This window comes from Mycteria americana, chromosome 2, assembly GCF_035582795.1.
Source record: "Mycteria americana isolate JAX WOST 10 ecotype Jacksonville Zoo and Gardens chromosome 2, USCA_MyAme_1.0, whole genome shotgun sequence".
NCBI lineage: Eukaryota > Metazoa > Chordata > Aves > Ciconiiformes > Ciconiidae > Mycteria > Mycteria americana.
The window spans coordinates 106,826,911-106,843,430 of record NC_134366.1 but is presented as its reverse complement, the minus strand read 5'-3'; the positions used below and the strand labels follow the sequence as shown (position 1 = coordinate 106,843,430).

At 37.0% G+C, this 16,520-nt stretch overlaps 1 protein-coding gene across 1 annotated transcript in view; it reads right to left on the bottom strand.

Annotated features, from left to right (window-relative positions):
- The window catches only part of GABBR2 (gamma-aminobutyric acid type B receptor subunit 2), a 497,107-nt gene that overhangs the window by 291,448 nt on the left and 189,139 nt on the right, over positions 1-16,520 (bottom strand). The window contains exon 3 of the mRNA XM_075494175.1: positions 10,761-10,931. Coding sequence (XP_075350290.1) covers positions 10,761-10,931 — 171 coding nt within the window. The remainder of the gene's footprint in view (positions 1-10,760; positions 10,932-16,520) is intronic.

Here is a 16,520-nt window from a genome sequence, read left to right as displayed (position 1 = left end):
GTATGTCTAAACTGCCTTGGAAAATAACGGTGTTCTGGGACTTGGCATTAGACTTGCGATGTCAATTTTAGGTTTTTTGGTGCAAGACCTAAGGCACAAGATTTGGAAAGAGGGAAATGTCTGGTTGATGTGTCCTGCATTTCTAAAAGTTTTGATACAGGTCAGTAGCTCAAACTATTCTACTGTTCTGCAACAAGGTTGATTTGTCAGCCACAATTTGAAACCATTTTCCAAGCTATGAAAGTGTTTAGAAAGGAATTTTCATGTACATTATTAGCCTAGTGCCAGTCACTGGGAGCAAACAAGCTCAGAATATGCCAGTGGCAAATAAAAACTCTTAAGAAAAGGGGTGGTAATGAGAAATGTCACTAAATTTACCAGGTCACATCTCTCAAAGACACTTTCTCACTCAGATAAAAGACATTGTTTAACAATGTAGGGCACTTCTCGTCTACAAATGACCCCCTACTCTGTAGCTGACTGTGCACAGACTATTTCCTATAAAAAGGGACAAACCTAGGCTATTTCTATCTCTCCGCTTCCTACTCATTTCATATGTCATAATCCTGTCACCTTCCCATAATCTCATGGTCTCTAAATATTTACCAGGACCCATAAGAAAAGAATCATGCTAAATCTAGTACATCAGTAGTGTTCAAAAATTCTAGAAGTCCCATTGTAACTTTAACAATTTCTCCCTGTTTCATTTCCATCATATTGTCATCCTTTTTGCAAAGAACAAAGGAAATTCACCATGGAAACACTTTTTCCTAGCAAGTAGAAATGCCTAGATACACTACATGCACTACTCCCTCTTGGAGGTGAACAAACTTCTCAAAACCAAAAAATAGAAAGTTTTCACACTGACTTTCACACTCGCACCATACAAAATCTTCACTCTGCACTTTGAGCGATGTCCAATAAGTCTCCATGAAAGTTAAGTTCCCACTTTTCCAAAGGACATGAGAACTGCAGGGAAGGTTATAACCACAGAGCCTGAGTCACCCTGCAAATGGAAGATGAGCTGATTCATGACACAGTGGAATGAATGCTAAGATCAGGTGCAACAGAGAAGGCAGAAACTTGTGGGGCTGGGGATGACTTCCCCTTTCATCAGCAGCCCACAGTTAAAGAGGAGTAAATAAAATATGAAACTGCGCTGGAAGCCAAACTATATGCAGATCAATCTGCCCGCTCCAGACAAATGAACAAAGGCTGGCCAGATGTTAACAGCTTACGTCCTTATTTCTCTGGGAGACTGTTTGCCTGAGCCATATGCTACAGAGTGCTCCACATCACCAGTTCACTCAAGATCTCCAGTGCAACACTGTAGCACAGATAATCAGAGGACAAATGGCATTGTATTAACGACAGGGCACATACATGTTTTGAGGACGACTGAGAATACGTGAAAAAAATCTTGGAAGAGTAGTGTTAATCCTCATCTTGGACCCTTTCTTCCTTTTCTATAGAGTAAATTAGTAACATGAAAAGAAGGCAGAATTGTGACTGTGTGACACTACATATGTTCTCCTACATTTCTAGATTTGAAGTCCAAGAGGGATGACTGTGATGTCTTGTCTTAAACCCTTTTCTTAGGGAAAAGTTCTCTCTTGCCCTGCAAAGGTTCTGCTCTCCTCACAGGGCACAAGAGGTTCTTCAATCTGCTGAAACTCTATCCTGAATCATCACAAAACCATCTAAAAGCGAGAATGAAGACAGAGAAAAGATGGTATAAATTTGGGTCGGACACAACCAGAATAACACAGAAATAATCACAGTTCTTAGGAAAAATTAGTTTAAAAGAAAAAACCCACTAAATAAATGTATCCATAAACAGACAATAGAACTGAACAAAACACACAAGAACACTTAAAAATTGCTCTCATATCCTGAGCTAATTCTAGCTTTAATCATTCATAATGAAAGTGATAGGAGACAGACATATTTTTTAAATGGACCTTAAGTAATAGCCCCAGACCTGCACATGCTAACTTGAAGCCGTTTAACAGCTGTTTTATCTTCCTGACTCCAGTGCTTGCAGATTACCTTTCACAGGGTATGAGTTCTGTTAAATTTGCATACTCTTCTGGGAAGATTCATCATTCCAAAAGACATTCCATGACTTTTCCAGGATGTTATTTTAATCGGTCAGCAATCAAGACCCTGAATTTTGATAAATTGTTTCAGAAATGGTTATTTCACTGAAGTGAGCTTATTCTCTTCTGATTTGGACAATATCACATTTTCCTACTACTCATCTACATCATGTGCACAACTGTGCCCACTTTTAAATTTTATCACTGCACCATCGATTTTAATTTGAAAATACCCTGCAATTGCCTGATGAATGGAAGATAATTAGATACCCAATCAAAACTATTGTGTGTGGGGAATGCTTGCAAGTTAAATCACTGTTTAGAATCATATTTCATCCTTGTATTATCATTTTCTAAAAAACAAGCACCAAAGCATAGCAAAACCCAAAACAGAACTAGGACAATGCTGTGGTATAAGCAATAAAATTTCAAAGTGCAATGCTAACATCTGTTACAACAAGCATTGCCTTGGAACATTTCTTCAATATAATCTAAATGGGAATTTTTTTATTTGAGTCTGGATTAGTCTTGGATTTAGATAAAGTGATGATTTTTATATCAGATCCATTAGGAAACTCTTGATGATATGGAGTTTCTCAGCCATGAGGTATTAAAGGTATAGAAGGTACTGATCATTCCACTCCTTTATCTTGTGTTGCAAATACCAACCTATCACACATGCACAATATAACGTTTAAACATCATGGAATGGTGAGCAGTTCTCTAAAAAATTCTTAAGTTTGATTTGGTTTTGTTCAAGACACCTGAAGTTTGACAAGAACTTATTCAGTTCATGGGAACCCTGGGGCCTCTTAGGGTGATAGTGGAGGGTGAATCTTCAGTGCAAGATGACACAACTATGTAATACCACTGCATAGCTCTAATTCTCTGCCAGGTGATGTTCTAACCGCTTTTATTTTTTTGGTTTTGAAAGCTAAAAAAAATTTAAGAAATGTATTAGGAAACAGAAGAAAAGGTGAAAAATATTTGATAAAATACTACTGCCATAAGAAAAAAGAGTTTCCTGGCGTGGATGACATTTGCACAAAATGCCTAAAAGACACTTACACATGCCCTTCAGAAAAATTGCAGCAAGTGCCCATCTATATTTTATGTGCCTAAACATCTTCGTTTCAGATTCTGAAATTTCTTACTGAAAGAAACGTCTCAGTCTCTTCCATTTAAAATTACTGCAGTGATTCTTCCCCCTTAAACTACTTGTAAACACCAGCGAAGATACAGTTTCCCATTTATATGAATAGTATCCTGTGATATTAGCAGAAGTCACTTTCAGAGACTGCCTTTCTGTGAAGATCTTAAGGTATCAACTTGAATTACAAGAAAGCATAATTGTAAGACAGAACAGGGGAATTCTTTCTTCTTCACAAGCTCAAGAGAACTTGAAGTAAGTTGTTCCTAAGATTTTGCTGTAGAATAAGGCAAGAACCAGGAACAGGGCAATATGAAGGAAAATCTTAGGCACATCTGTGCCTGTACTTCTGCTTTGCAGCACAATTTGGAAACCACAAGGAGGACAGAATCTCCATATTTCTGTTTATTGACCTCACTGGAACTATCTTTGGGAAAAGAAGATTGGAGCTTCTTGAGATCAGGAACCTAAAATACATTGCAAAGGAAAAAAACAAGCAAACAAACAAAACCTCATTGCTTCATAACGTCTGAAGTTGGATTAAATACACTTTGTTTTGCTAGCATTTTTACATGACTAGTTCACAGCTTTCAAGGTATACCTCCAAGCTTGGTGAAAATTTGCCTTTGTTTTCTTTTAAACCATTGAAAGAAAAATAAAAAACCTCTTTATTTGATACAGTATATATTTCACCAAACACTCAAAGAATATTTAAGGCCATATCAAGGCATCTCAAGCATCCTCCAAACACAAGAATAATAGACTATGTGAATAACTGCCCAGTAACAATGAAAAAAAAAAAAAAAAGACAGCTTTTGCCTCAAAAACTTCATATTAGTATTCCAAAGAAGGCTTAACAACTTATTTTATTTCCAGTCAGCTTTATAAATATTATTGAATACTGGACAGAAGTTATCTGTTTATTTTGTCCCAACAATAGCAATCTAGGCTGGGAGAAGATTGCTCCTTCCCCAAAAGCAGGTGAGCACATGGAGATAGGAGAAATTCCTGGGTGGAATCAGGAAAGGAAAGACATAGCAGAGAGAGATATTTTCTTTTTCTTTAGGGACAAAAATATGAACCAGTAAAAGGAATCTGAAATTTGTGGAAAGAATGAAATGATGCAGAAAACAAACAAAAAGATGGATAGAATATGTGAGGAAGACATGACACCTTGAAAAAATAAGAAAGAGTAGGAAGAGATAGTTTGAAAAAATTCTACAGTTAAACAATGACATTTATAATGCCTCAGTTTTCCTGCTTTCATTCTCTTCTTTCCATGCTTTTCCCTGTATTTTCCTTTGACTGCCTTCTGTGTCTCACATCTCTTATCTTCTGCCTCTCTTTTCTACTTTTCTGCTCTCAAAGTTGAAGGTACAGGGCTCCTTCTAGGATGAAATCACTGGGTACTATTCAGAGCTTCCACCTTAAACATTGCTGTTATGTGGTAAATTTTATGCTTCCAAGCTCATTCTTGGAGAAAAAGTAATATTTTTCTTGCTTCCCTAAAGCCTCTTGGCAACTGTGATGGAGAGTGGAAATCTCTGCTCTTCTGTCTTTCATCAGAAGCCAAGCCTGAGAAGTCAGAGTGCAATCGCACCTTGAAGTCTGCACAATGTATACCTACAGCCACCAAAACCTGGTGTCTCAAGCTTGTTTTCTGGCTGAAATTTGAATGGTCACCAGATACCTCATTTCTTTTCCCTGCCTAATCCCTCTCAGCCCCTCATTAACTCTCTCATTGCATCTGCTTATCCAATGAATTGTTATCAGAACCGACCACTCACTCAGATCCTAGTTTGCAGACTCCACAGTGAGAGTGGAAGATTACAATAAATAATAAGACTTCTACCTTGCTTTTTCTACAGAAATAGACATATACTATATTGAGAAGGCTTGTTTACTAGCTGCTTTTCTTTGGAACAATTTTCTTTTTTCCAGTATTACATTACCTGGGATGAGAATTGGCATTTATGGATGTTAAATGCTTTCATTTTAGGTAAAATTGACCCTGATGACCCACTGATTTTTGAAGTAGATGTCACTGTACAAAATGCAGCACAACCTTAAAAAATCCTCCATGTTAATCATGTCAGCCAAAAAAGTACTATTTTGTCCACTTACAGGGCATGTTTCTCTTTAGTTTGTCACCAAGGTATTTTTAGGTTGTTAAACTCAATTAAGATTGTGATAGAGTCACTAGAGAAAATATTTTATCTGTAATTTTTCATATTGTTAATCTATTTCCTTAGCTTACTGCACACTCCTCATTTCTTCTGTCTTTTTGAAATGCCACCTACACTGATAAAATTACATTAGGAGTTCTCAATATTTCCAGGAAGAAGCAGAGAAATCACATAAAGATATGACTATTAAGTAGAGAAAAACAAAGAGTCACTTGAGACGATCAGAATTTAACTTGTTTTAAAAACAATCCCAGACAAGATACTCAGTGGGAGGGAAATATATATTTTAAAAAATCTAGAAATGTCATGAATATGCTACCAAATGTGAAGCTAAAATGCAGTTTCACTGAATTTTAACATGACAGGGGAGCAAAAAGAAACAACAGAAGACAGTCTGGAGGAAGTGTCCTATCACAAAACAAGGAAGCCAGGATTGCTCTTAGTGCAATGAAGTGCCAACTTTCAGTTTGAAACATACTATGAACCAAAAATTATGTATAAATAAAATGACTGATATGCAGGAAAGAACAGTAAAATACTGAAGTAAGATAAACTAGAATTACTGATTAGCAAATACAGCATTACCTGAAAACCAGTACATGATTACACATTTTTCTGTTTCACTGTCATATTCTGAAGCCTTTACATCTTCTATAATACTGGTAGCTCCCAATAGTTTTGAGTTATTGATAGCTAAGTATGACTTCATTCTCGTGACTCTTCACACCGAAACATGAAACACAGCAAACACAGACCACAGGAATATCGCTTGGTGTGCCTAATTCAAACTACAATCCCAAAAAGGTAGTGCTAGACAGCAGCAAAATTGGAGACACCAATTGCTGCATAATCTCCAGTCAGCTGAAAGCTCACCTGGGAATTGGAAAGAGGACAGGGTCAGGACTTTTCTGAGAACTGTGTGTGCAACAGCTATAATTCTTCAGGGGTGATAAACATTAAAGCTGCCTTGCTTTGAGCAGCAGGTTGGACCAGACAACTTCCCGAGGTCTCTTCCAACTTAAATTATCCTATGATTATATACCATAGCAAACACTTAAAGCTGAAAATCCTGAAAAATATATTGTAACCTCATTTATAAACCTTTGCCACAGGATTATTAACTTTTGAAACAGAATCTTCTCCCAGAGGATGAGAACAGGGCAGCAATCCACAAAATCTAGGACACAGAAGCACAATGGTTATGAACTTGTCCTAGTTAAGTAACAGAACTAATGAAGTTTGTATATTACCCTTATACCAACACAACTTACACAATTTAAACATTAATCCAATGGAAGAGACATTTCTGGTTGTACAAACAGACCAGAAAAACTTACAAAGGATGCTAATAGTGAGCTGTGCTATTGGCAACCATAGAATTTAGGTCACTTGAAAAGTTATAATTGTTGGGATCCAAGCAACACCAAGAAAGGGAGCCTCAAGCCACACTAGTAGTATCAGATATATAGATATTGCCCATGTGCTTCAGGAACTGAAAGCATGCTGGCATAAACTTCTCCATTCTCTCTGTCTACCTTTTGTCTCTCTATGTGACCTGGAGAGTAAGGAAGATGCAGCATTTGTTTATAAGAAAGAGAAGTTTTTTCCACCAAGTAAAAGGAAATGGGTGATAATGTAAAATCTCTGAGGGAAGGGTTCCAAAGGGAAATGGCTGAAATAGAAGCAAGAGATCCTCTGTAATTTTGGCCTCCAGAGATAAATTGGAGTAAGACTGATAATCTAAGCAATTGACACAACTGCCTCATTACCAGGCAAGGTAAACCAAAAAACAGGTTTATGACTTTCAGGGGCAGCTAACTTGTGGACAAGTTAGGTGAGCTTTAATTATCAGGATATAAGATCATAGTGCAAATTGCAAAGAGACAGGAGACAGTGATCAGGCTAAAGAAAAAAGCGGTCAGCCCAAAAAAACAGAGGTTAAATGGCAGCTGAAGAGATGCAATTAGAGTTCCTGTTGACTAAACTATACGAGTATGAAGTTTCTCTATATAACATGAACAAGAAGGCAGTATCTATCCCAACATGTGTTTAGGTGGAAGGACAACTGGAGGAAGTTAAGATAGATATGGAAATTGTCCTAGATTAAAAAAAAAGGAGATCTGTCAAACTGATACAGTCTTTCTGGGAGATGGAAAAATGAGAGAGAACATTGCTCTCTCTTGCTGCTAAGAGTAAAACCACCTGAGTTACTACACAGGCTTCTCTAAACACCCCATTAATTTATTTCTGCTTATTTTATTTTATTTTATATGAGAGTAAACAGAGATGACATTCAGTTACTTCTGGTCTAGGGGCTTGTAGTGCATTTTAAGCATAGAAAAGAAGAACCACATCCTAAACTCAGTGTCATTTTACAACAAAGAGATAAGTTTTAGATGCTATTCAACAATTTTGTCACTTGCAAAAGATGTTAGAAGGATAGTTTTGCCTGATGTTCCTTTAGAGGGAAAATTATGTTTTCAGTGGATGAGTAGAATCATACCAGCACCTGGAGGTCACTAACAGGCCTTAATGGACCCTCCTCTGGGACCTCCACGCACATCTTTAGTCTTGTGTCTTCAGCCTCTGCCATGGAACTGCCCAGCAATCACTAGACCTGACCCTGACCCTGACCTGCGGATTGATTTCCCAGCTTGGCCTTGGACCTGCCTTATCACCATGGACTTACTTGCCTGATGGTCTGCACCCTTGGCTGAGCCTGGACTCAACCTCTGGGCCTGCCCTTCTCCCTTGCAGTGGGGCTGGGCTCTGCCCAGCCATCGCATGTTCTCCCCCTCTGCTGCTGGTAGCTCCCATCCCTCGCTGCTCCCGGACAGCCAATGAGTTATTTCCTCCAGTTTTTCCTGTGCTTTCACTGTCTGCACAGGAAAGGGAGAAACTCTACATGGAGCTGAAAAAGGAAGGATGGAGCTCTAATAATTTCAGACTCAGGACTCAACATGCTCTATAAAAATCACCTGAATTCAAGGAAGCTTTAGCTGCATCTTTCATTACCTGAAGGCATTAATGAATCACACTAAAATGAGTTTGCAGTCTGACACAGAAGGTTGTTGCTTACCCTTCAAGAGAAATAGAAAGACTTTGAACTCAAGTGCAGCACTCTAGCAAACCCTTGAAAGCTGCAATTTTACCATTTCTTAAGTGACCCTGACAGACAGGAAGTCCATCCCTCTGTCCCAAAGGAAGACCAAGAATCCCTATGTTGTGTTTGTTTAGTCTTATCTTAACAAACCCTCCACAATGAAGGTTCAACAACCTACCCAGTCTATTCTACTGTTTTCCACTTTTAATCTTTCTCATAAAACATGTTTCCATGTTTCTAGATTACTGAACTTTTTTCTACAGGTCTCTGATCTACTTCCTTCTTGAAGATGATACTAGACCTGATGTTCCAACTTACATCTAATAAACGCTAAGTAGTGTTGAAGTTTACTCTGTGTGTCTTAGGTGTCAATAATGCATTACATAGGGGTGGTGAAAAGAAGCTGTTTGCTTCCTTTCTACTTTTTACAGTAGGTCAAGCAGTTTGGCCTTCTTGACCTTTACCCAGTTTGTGGTTCATTGTATCGTTTCCTGTATCTTTCTCTGGAGATCTTCTGCCTAGATACCCATTTTGCACTTTTTCACTAACATATTATTTATATTAAAACCTTTCTCTCCTTGTCAAGATCATTCTGAAACCTAATCCTGTCCTCTGCAAAGTGCTTGCAGCTTTTCCCAAGTAGGTATCAACTGGAGATTTAATAAACATTTTCTCTATCCCACTATCTAGAGAAAACCTTATCTCTTTCTAGAGAAAACCACTTGACAGAATCCCATCCTTCTTGTTTGACAATGAACCACTGATAACTACTCTTTGAAATTATAATTCCAAGCTAGAGAAGGATAAAGCATATCATACTTTTTGGTGACTTTTTGCTTCAGCATTTGTTTTAAAAACAAATATTCAACTGATCTGATGTCAATTAACCTTGGTAGCAGGAATATTGGTTAGAGACTGCTCTTACAGTAACTTCCTGAAGATCAAGTTTTCCTACTTTTCTTTAGGAACACCTTTAACATTTTTATAAGTCATAAAACATCACACTTGTCACCTACCCCATCTCCTTGAGACCTGTTATCTTGTCACAGAGGGAAATTAGATTGCTTTACATGATTTATTCTTGCCAAATTCATTTTGGCTATTGTTTAGCACCTTTTTATCTTCTGGGTGATTCCAAACAGATTATCTGCTCAAGTGTCTTTCCAGGAATTAAATTTAGCCTAACTGGTCTATAATTCCCTGGGTCTTTATGTGTTTTGGAAAAACAGACACAAAGATTTCTTCCCTCCCCCTACAATTCACTTTTTATCCTTTAATTCTCAAAGCTCATAAGGGAAGACTCTAAGGTTTAAGTACTCCATAGTGAATTAATTGTGCATACAATTTGAAAATATCTGATTCATCTAAGCAGACTCTAACCTGTTCTTACCCCCCTTCCCCAGTTTTAATTATGCTAGTCTTCAGAGAACAGTCAGCCTTTTTTTTTTTTTAAATGAATGCTGAGGAAGGAAAAGAAACCACCACAAAACTGGCATGCCTCTCTTAGTTTTGCCTCTCTGTCAGTTAATGGGCCAATTATTTCTCTTGTCTTGCTCTGATTAATTACTTATAGGATGTTTTCTTTTACCTACTCTTTAAGGCACTTGGCCCATACTTTATTGCAATTTCTATGACCAAAATGTTTTTCATGGTGAAACTCAGAAGATTGGGAGGGTGCACAGTATGTAATTTTGTCAGTTCTGGGAGCTTCAGTCATTTCTGTCTCAGTAAGCTCCTCCAGTATTTTCAGCCATAGACTTAGCAGATTTTGTTCCTCAATGTTCAGACTGATCAGACTGATGCTTATAATAAATCAGAGCACAAAAGGAACACAATGAAATTAGATTTAGTCTCTCCTTTAAGTGAACCAATGTCAGGATACAAGCCTCCTTCAAAATCATACACTTTGGCAAGTCAAAGAGTCTAAAGGAACCTTTGCTACAAAAAAAATGTGGGTTTTTTGCACTTGGGTACAATGATCTTGGTGTAAAAAATAGTCAAGGGAAAGCATGGGTAGTTTTTACTATAGACAGTCAAATAAGCCCCAGAAGGGAATTAAGTTTATTCAGTACAGCAAATGTGACCTAGTAAGACAAAGCCAAACTTGACTGAAATGCTGGGTCTGTTTCTTTGTACTTAATTGCTGTTAATGAAGGTAGTAGCTCCTTGGAAGTCTGATAGTAGTAGCTCTCTTTGTGTAGGGGAAATTATGCAAATCTTACCTCAGAGAACCTTTGTACATCCTGGGTTAAAGTTCCTACTCTCTTCCACTGATAATATTTGAGTAACTTCAAAATTGCTGGATTCACTGCATTATCAGATGGAACTGTCCGGAAGAAATAAGGATATTTTTTCTTATCAGCCAACTCTGGGGTTGTTGCTGCAAATGAAAGCTGAAAAAAATCAAACAACAGAAAAAATGAAAGTCACCATAAGTCATCTAGCATCCAGAAGAAAAACTTTGTTCTTCTCAGTGCAACAAGACACAATCCATGCATTGTGGTCATGTAGAGAACTTTCATCATCATACAGCTTAGAAGTCCTACCAGCACCATTTACTTACTTTTAAAGGGATTTTTGAAACACCTTAGTTCTATAAACCACCTGCTACAAAATTAAACGAGGGAATCTTCAAAGTCGATGGTGTCAAATCCTCTCTTTCAGATCATGCATCTTACACATTGTGCAGAGCAAGAAGCTCTAAGGGAGTAAACCTCTTAGATGATGAATTCCCCATCAGCTGCTTTCTACATTCTCTTCATAAAAGTTGAGAATTGTTCCAAGGGGATATTCTCAAACTCCTATATATCTCTGAATTAGAGAGTGAACCTCTAGTAGCACCTCTTCCTATCTTCAGGTAATAGAAAAGGTACCAGAAACAGAGGGAATAATTATGGCAGCCAAGGCTGCAGCTCAGAAGTTTACCTGGCTCCCAGTTTCCTCCACTGAAGCAGCGCCCTGTGATCTGTGTTATCAAAGGGGACTCAGTGGCTAATTCTACGCATCTGAAAACACCAGAATTGGTACATGGTTTGAGAAAGCTTATAATGAGAGAAAAGAGGAAACCTGTTAACACCAAAAAAATCAGGAAACTTCACTGAATTCTTCTGCCCAAGTTAAAGGCAGCATATTTTGTATATTCTATTCTATATTTTTGTGAATGATTATCAGGCAGTGCTATGAAGGGAATGCCTGCTTATTCATTTTCTGAAAATGCTCCTATTCCAAAGAAACTTGTGGTTATTTCCTCCAGTATTTCTTAGGTTTCTAGGAATGTGTTTCTCAAGCTTTTTTTTCAGCCATGCATAGCAGTTGAGGGTTTTTTAAGGTACTGATTTAATGTAAATTGATGTGACAGTCAAAAAATAGGCTCCCTAATACAGTTAAGTCTTTCAAAATCAATGAAGAGTCAGAAAGCATAGGTGAATTCAAGCCTATATAAGTACTTCCAACTATAGTATTAAGTTTACACTTTCTTTAATCAAGCATTCAGTACATTTGGGCTAGAAAACCTCTTTTGAAATTCAGAAGACAATTTTCATCTGAAATAACAGCTCTAACTTTTTCTTCATGTTTATAAAATCTAGATTTAGCCTGACAGAGAAAGAACTCATTCTCTGTCTGATTTTAGACTCACAAAGAACATATTGCATTGTTACAACCTCTTAAACCTGAATACAGTTTATTTTCTTAATTAAAACCCCTGAAATCCAAACAACTTAAAGTGTACATAACTGGACAGTTTACACTCTACCATTCAAAACCCGAAGATTCTTTCTCTTCAACAGTCACTAGCTAGAGAAGATTTTTTTAAGACCTTCTGCTGCCATGTAATTCTAAGGTAAAATATTTTTAATATACCAACTGTTCTTTTCTTAGATTTTATGAAAAAAGTACACTATGAGGTACTGTGCTATTATGGTCTTGATTTTCCAAAATCGTATTGGCTGGCTCACTTAGAACTTCGTAACATTTAGTAATCAGCAGTGAGTTTGCGAAGAGCTGATTTCAAGGGAAAAAGAATGAAGGTCTGCCAGGTAGACCTAGCCAGCTTTTCTGTCTAGCCTTGTAATGCTGAACATCATGCATCCACTGTATAATGACAGTGGAAAGAAGGACCTCTATCTCTGACTGAAAAAGAGAGAAAATTTGACTTCAGAAATCCAGAATGAAGAGGAATGCCTCTCAGCAGCTTGGCTGCTTGCAGCCTAGTGGCTGCAAAGGACTTGCTTTTCAAGTTGTTATGGTTTTGGATCGAATGTAATTTGATTGATCCTTAAGAAAAAGAAGTAAAGAACAATGCTGAAGTAACAGTAGTGACAAGCAACATCAGCAAGTTCACCTAACTCAGGTTCACAGATTGCACAGTAAGTTTTTCTGATCAAAAGTACAAAAAGCCTTAGTAATGAGGAGCATCTCTATAGCTGTGAGCTGGCTTTAGGGCAAAGATCTGTGATATAAGCAAGGCAATTCAGATCCGTCCTTTGACATTTTAGTGACTTAAAGTGCCTAAATTAGTATACTAATTGCCCAAATTTCCTTGGGAAACAATGAAGCAAAATCTTACCTCTCTCCATTGACTAAAGAAAGATGAAGACGACTCATAATTTAGATTCCTCAGCCATGTAAAGTGAGATGAGATGAATCCAGGTTTATGTGTAATACTAATGACACCTGACTTAGAAAAGCACATTCTTCTTAATTTTCTTTTTGAAGAAAGGTTGTATTAAAATGTCAAATGGGAAAATGTCATGCTCAAACAATTCTTGGAATGTAGGATATGTTCAGAGGCCTTTCTTTCAAGCATCACATATGCCATGGTTGGTCTCATTCTGCATCACTTTGCCATTTTAATAAAACACTCATGAGATATGGATGAATAACCTGAAATAGTTATGTCAGTCCTTTTTTTTTTTTTTTCTTCTTTCTCACAAATGTTAAGTCATTGAAAAGATTTAACTTTTCACAAAATCATCCCTATGAGAGTTTGGGGACATGCAATGAATTTAACCCAAGAGTCACCAGCACTCAATATTCTGCTTTGAGAGGGACAAGGAGGAAAAGGAAGAAGAAAAAACTCATTATATTTTAAAAAATGGTAATGAAAAGATCATGTTAATAAACAAATTGACACAATGTAGACTTACTGGAAAAGTACGTGGTATAGCACAGCTATATAGAAATATCAGTAAGATATTCATAACAAAAACTGTAACCTATGTGATAAAACAAATAAGATCACAACACAGTCCACCCACATATGCATCGAGATGGTACAGCCCTTGTTAACTGAAGATAAATCCTCTGTATTTTAGGGATAAAGTTGTTTATTCATGGCTGATTTGAAACTTGAACCTATTGAAAGGCAAACTTTTCATAATTTCTTCACTTCATTCTACAGGACTGAAAGCCATACAGATCTGATTCTGCTTTTTGTTACGGGAATTTATTTTTATAACTTTTAGGTATTAGGTCAAAAATCTGCATGAATGGCAATCCTACAGCTCATATAACTTTTTGCAAAGCAGAAAGGTACTATTTTTCACATTACTGTATTTTCAGCGCATACATTGCTAAAAAAATGTTGTTACAAGTGTTACATAGCTGCCTCTCTGCATAGAGGAAGGGTGAGAGACAAAAAAGTTATAAGTGGGATTATAACTCAGCAATAAACACCTGTGGGGTGTATGATGTCATTCTTTCACAGAAAATTATTTTACATAACTGCTAAAGGTGATGGCCAAAACTTCAAGAAGGGATGAAAGGCAGGAAAAACATTTTTTTTTTTGTTATTGCTATAAAATGGAGGACACTGGACATACACCAGGTGATACATCACAATTGTGCGTATGCTGTTTGTGTGTGCATACGCAAACAGACTCTTTGCATATGTGTACGTAGATCTAGATTACAAAAAACATTCATATATATATATATCTATATATATCAGTTTGAATACTGTCAGAAAAACTGAAGCTACTTCTCGGGTCATCCCTGAGAAATCTTTCTTTAGAATATCTGCTTACAATTTGATACAATTTGTGAGCAACTGCTTCTGAACTTAAAATGAGTGTATGTAGGGAAACATATATAAGCTATGACTCAGATGGAGATTTCAGAGATGAAACAGAGTTTAAAACTTTTAAATGGAAAAGAGAATAACATTTACTATTCAAGAAAGAATATTAACGATAGTACAAATTGAGAACCAAATAAACCAACATATTGAAAAACAAATGTTTATTTCTTCATTAAAGCCATAATTTAGTAAAAGTTCTGCTGCCTTAATATCACAATTGAGTCTGCTCAAATTCTAAAATGAAAGACTTTATTTAACAGCCAAAATGTGCTGTTTCTGACTTTTTAAATTATTCTTATTGCTTGTATGATCACTATATAAATGGATTATAGTTAGAAGAGTTTCATCAGAACGCGTTTAGTCTGCACATGTTAAAGAAAACCAATACTGTTAATACCCTAGAAATCATTCAAGTTGGGAGTCAGTGTGAAAGGAATCTGTGTAAAAGGACTTTCAAGTACGTCACCTGAAGTTGATTTACTTCTAAAATGTTTAGCTTGCTGTGGTGTTCTCCCTGTCATATACCCCACAAACCACGCGGGAGCCAAAGCACGGCTAACTAGAGAGCTCCATAAATGGTGACTGCAAGCCAGTATTTCAGACGAAGTCCCAACCCCACTGAAGTCAGTGCCAAAGCTTCCACCAGCTTCCTCAGAGCCCAGATTTCAAGCCTGTCATCTGAGTATCTGGAAATCAGATTTAGTTAGTGAGATTTAACTACGCCGATGTAATTGTAACTCTGTAGGTCATCCTGACATTTTGCAGTATGCTTACACTCAGATCCGTAGTAGGAAAGATTCTACTTTTTTAAAAATAAAAATATAGAGCTGGCTCAAGAGTGAGCTGAGCAGTTGTGCTTCATTGCTAGTAATGGAGAAGCAGAGAAGGAACCCTTTGGCTTTATCTTACCTTGTGAATAGAAAGGAAGCAACGGATAGCAGTTCTGGAATGGACCCAAAGCAAACGAATTCAGGAAATGGTGTGAAATAGAAAAACAACAAAACATTAAAGATGATGCAGAAAGGACCCGATAGCACTATGTGTGTAAAAGTGTGTCTTACGGTAAAGAGTTTTGAGGCCATAAAATGTAGGACGTTTTTGTACTTTAAAAAAAAAAAAAAAGGGTTTGGAAATTACCCAAAATTGAAAAAAACAGTGAGACAAATTTTACTTTCGGATTAAAAAAACCCCAACCAAACATTATTCCTCAGCAGTCAAGGAAATTTCTTTGGCTTCACACTGAGAGTGAAAGTAGAATTTGATAATGGTGAGGAGAGGAGACAATGTTATACAACTTTATGAGAAATGCTTCAGCCTAATACAACAGATGGCCGAGTTAAGGAATTTGAACTGGTGCACTTTGCTGAAAAACTTAAAAATATACAGAAGGATTTTATTAGGAGGTTTTGGGGTCAGGTATGTTTTGATAAATTAAATTTTCTTCAGAAAGATGAGACTTGTTGAAACAGAAAAACATTAATTTTGTTGGAAATCCATACAGTTCCATGGAAGGGTTGTGAGCAACACTAGATGGAGTGAGGTGGGGAAAAAAAATGTTAAAACAAAGTATAGAAAGGAATAATTCTGCACAAGGGGAGTAGCAGCAAGCTCTATAACTCCATATGAAGCTGAAATGAGGTGTGGCAGATGAAAGCAGTTTAGATTGATGTTCTTGGTTTAAAGTTAAAGCAAGCATGTTCCCATTTTAGGGAAGTAACAGTGCATTCCCTTTAGAAAAACAGTACAGAAGCAGGAATGGCAAGATGATAAGATCTAGCATTCATTTAAGAAAATGGGATGCAACACTAATGAAATCAATGGGAAAGACTAGGAGTTTTGTAAGAGAGGGTGGATATTAGAGAGCTGAAACAAAATTAGAAAAGGAAACAACACTGTATAGAGA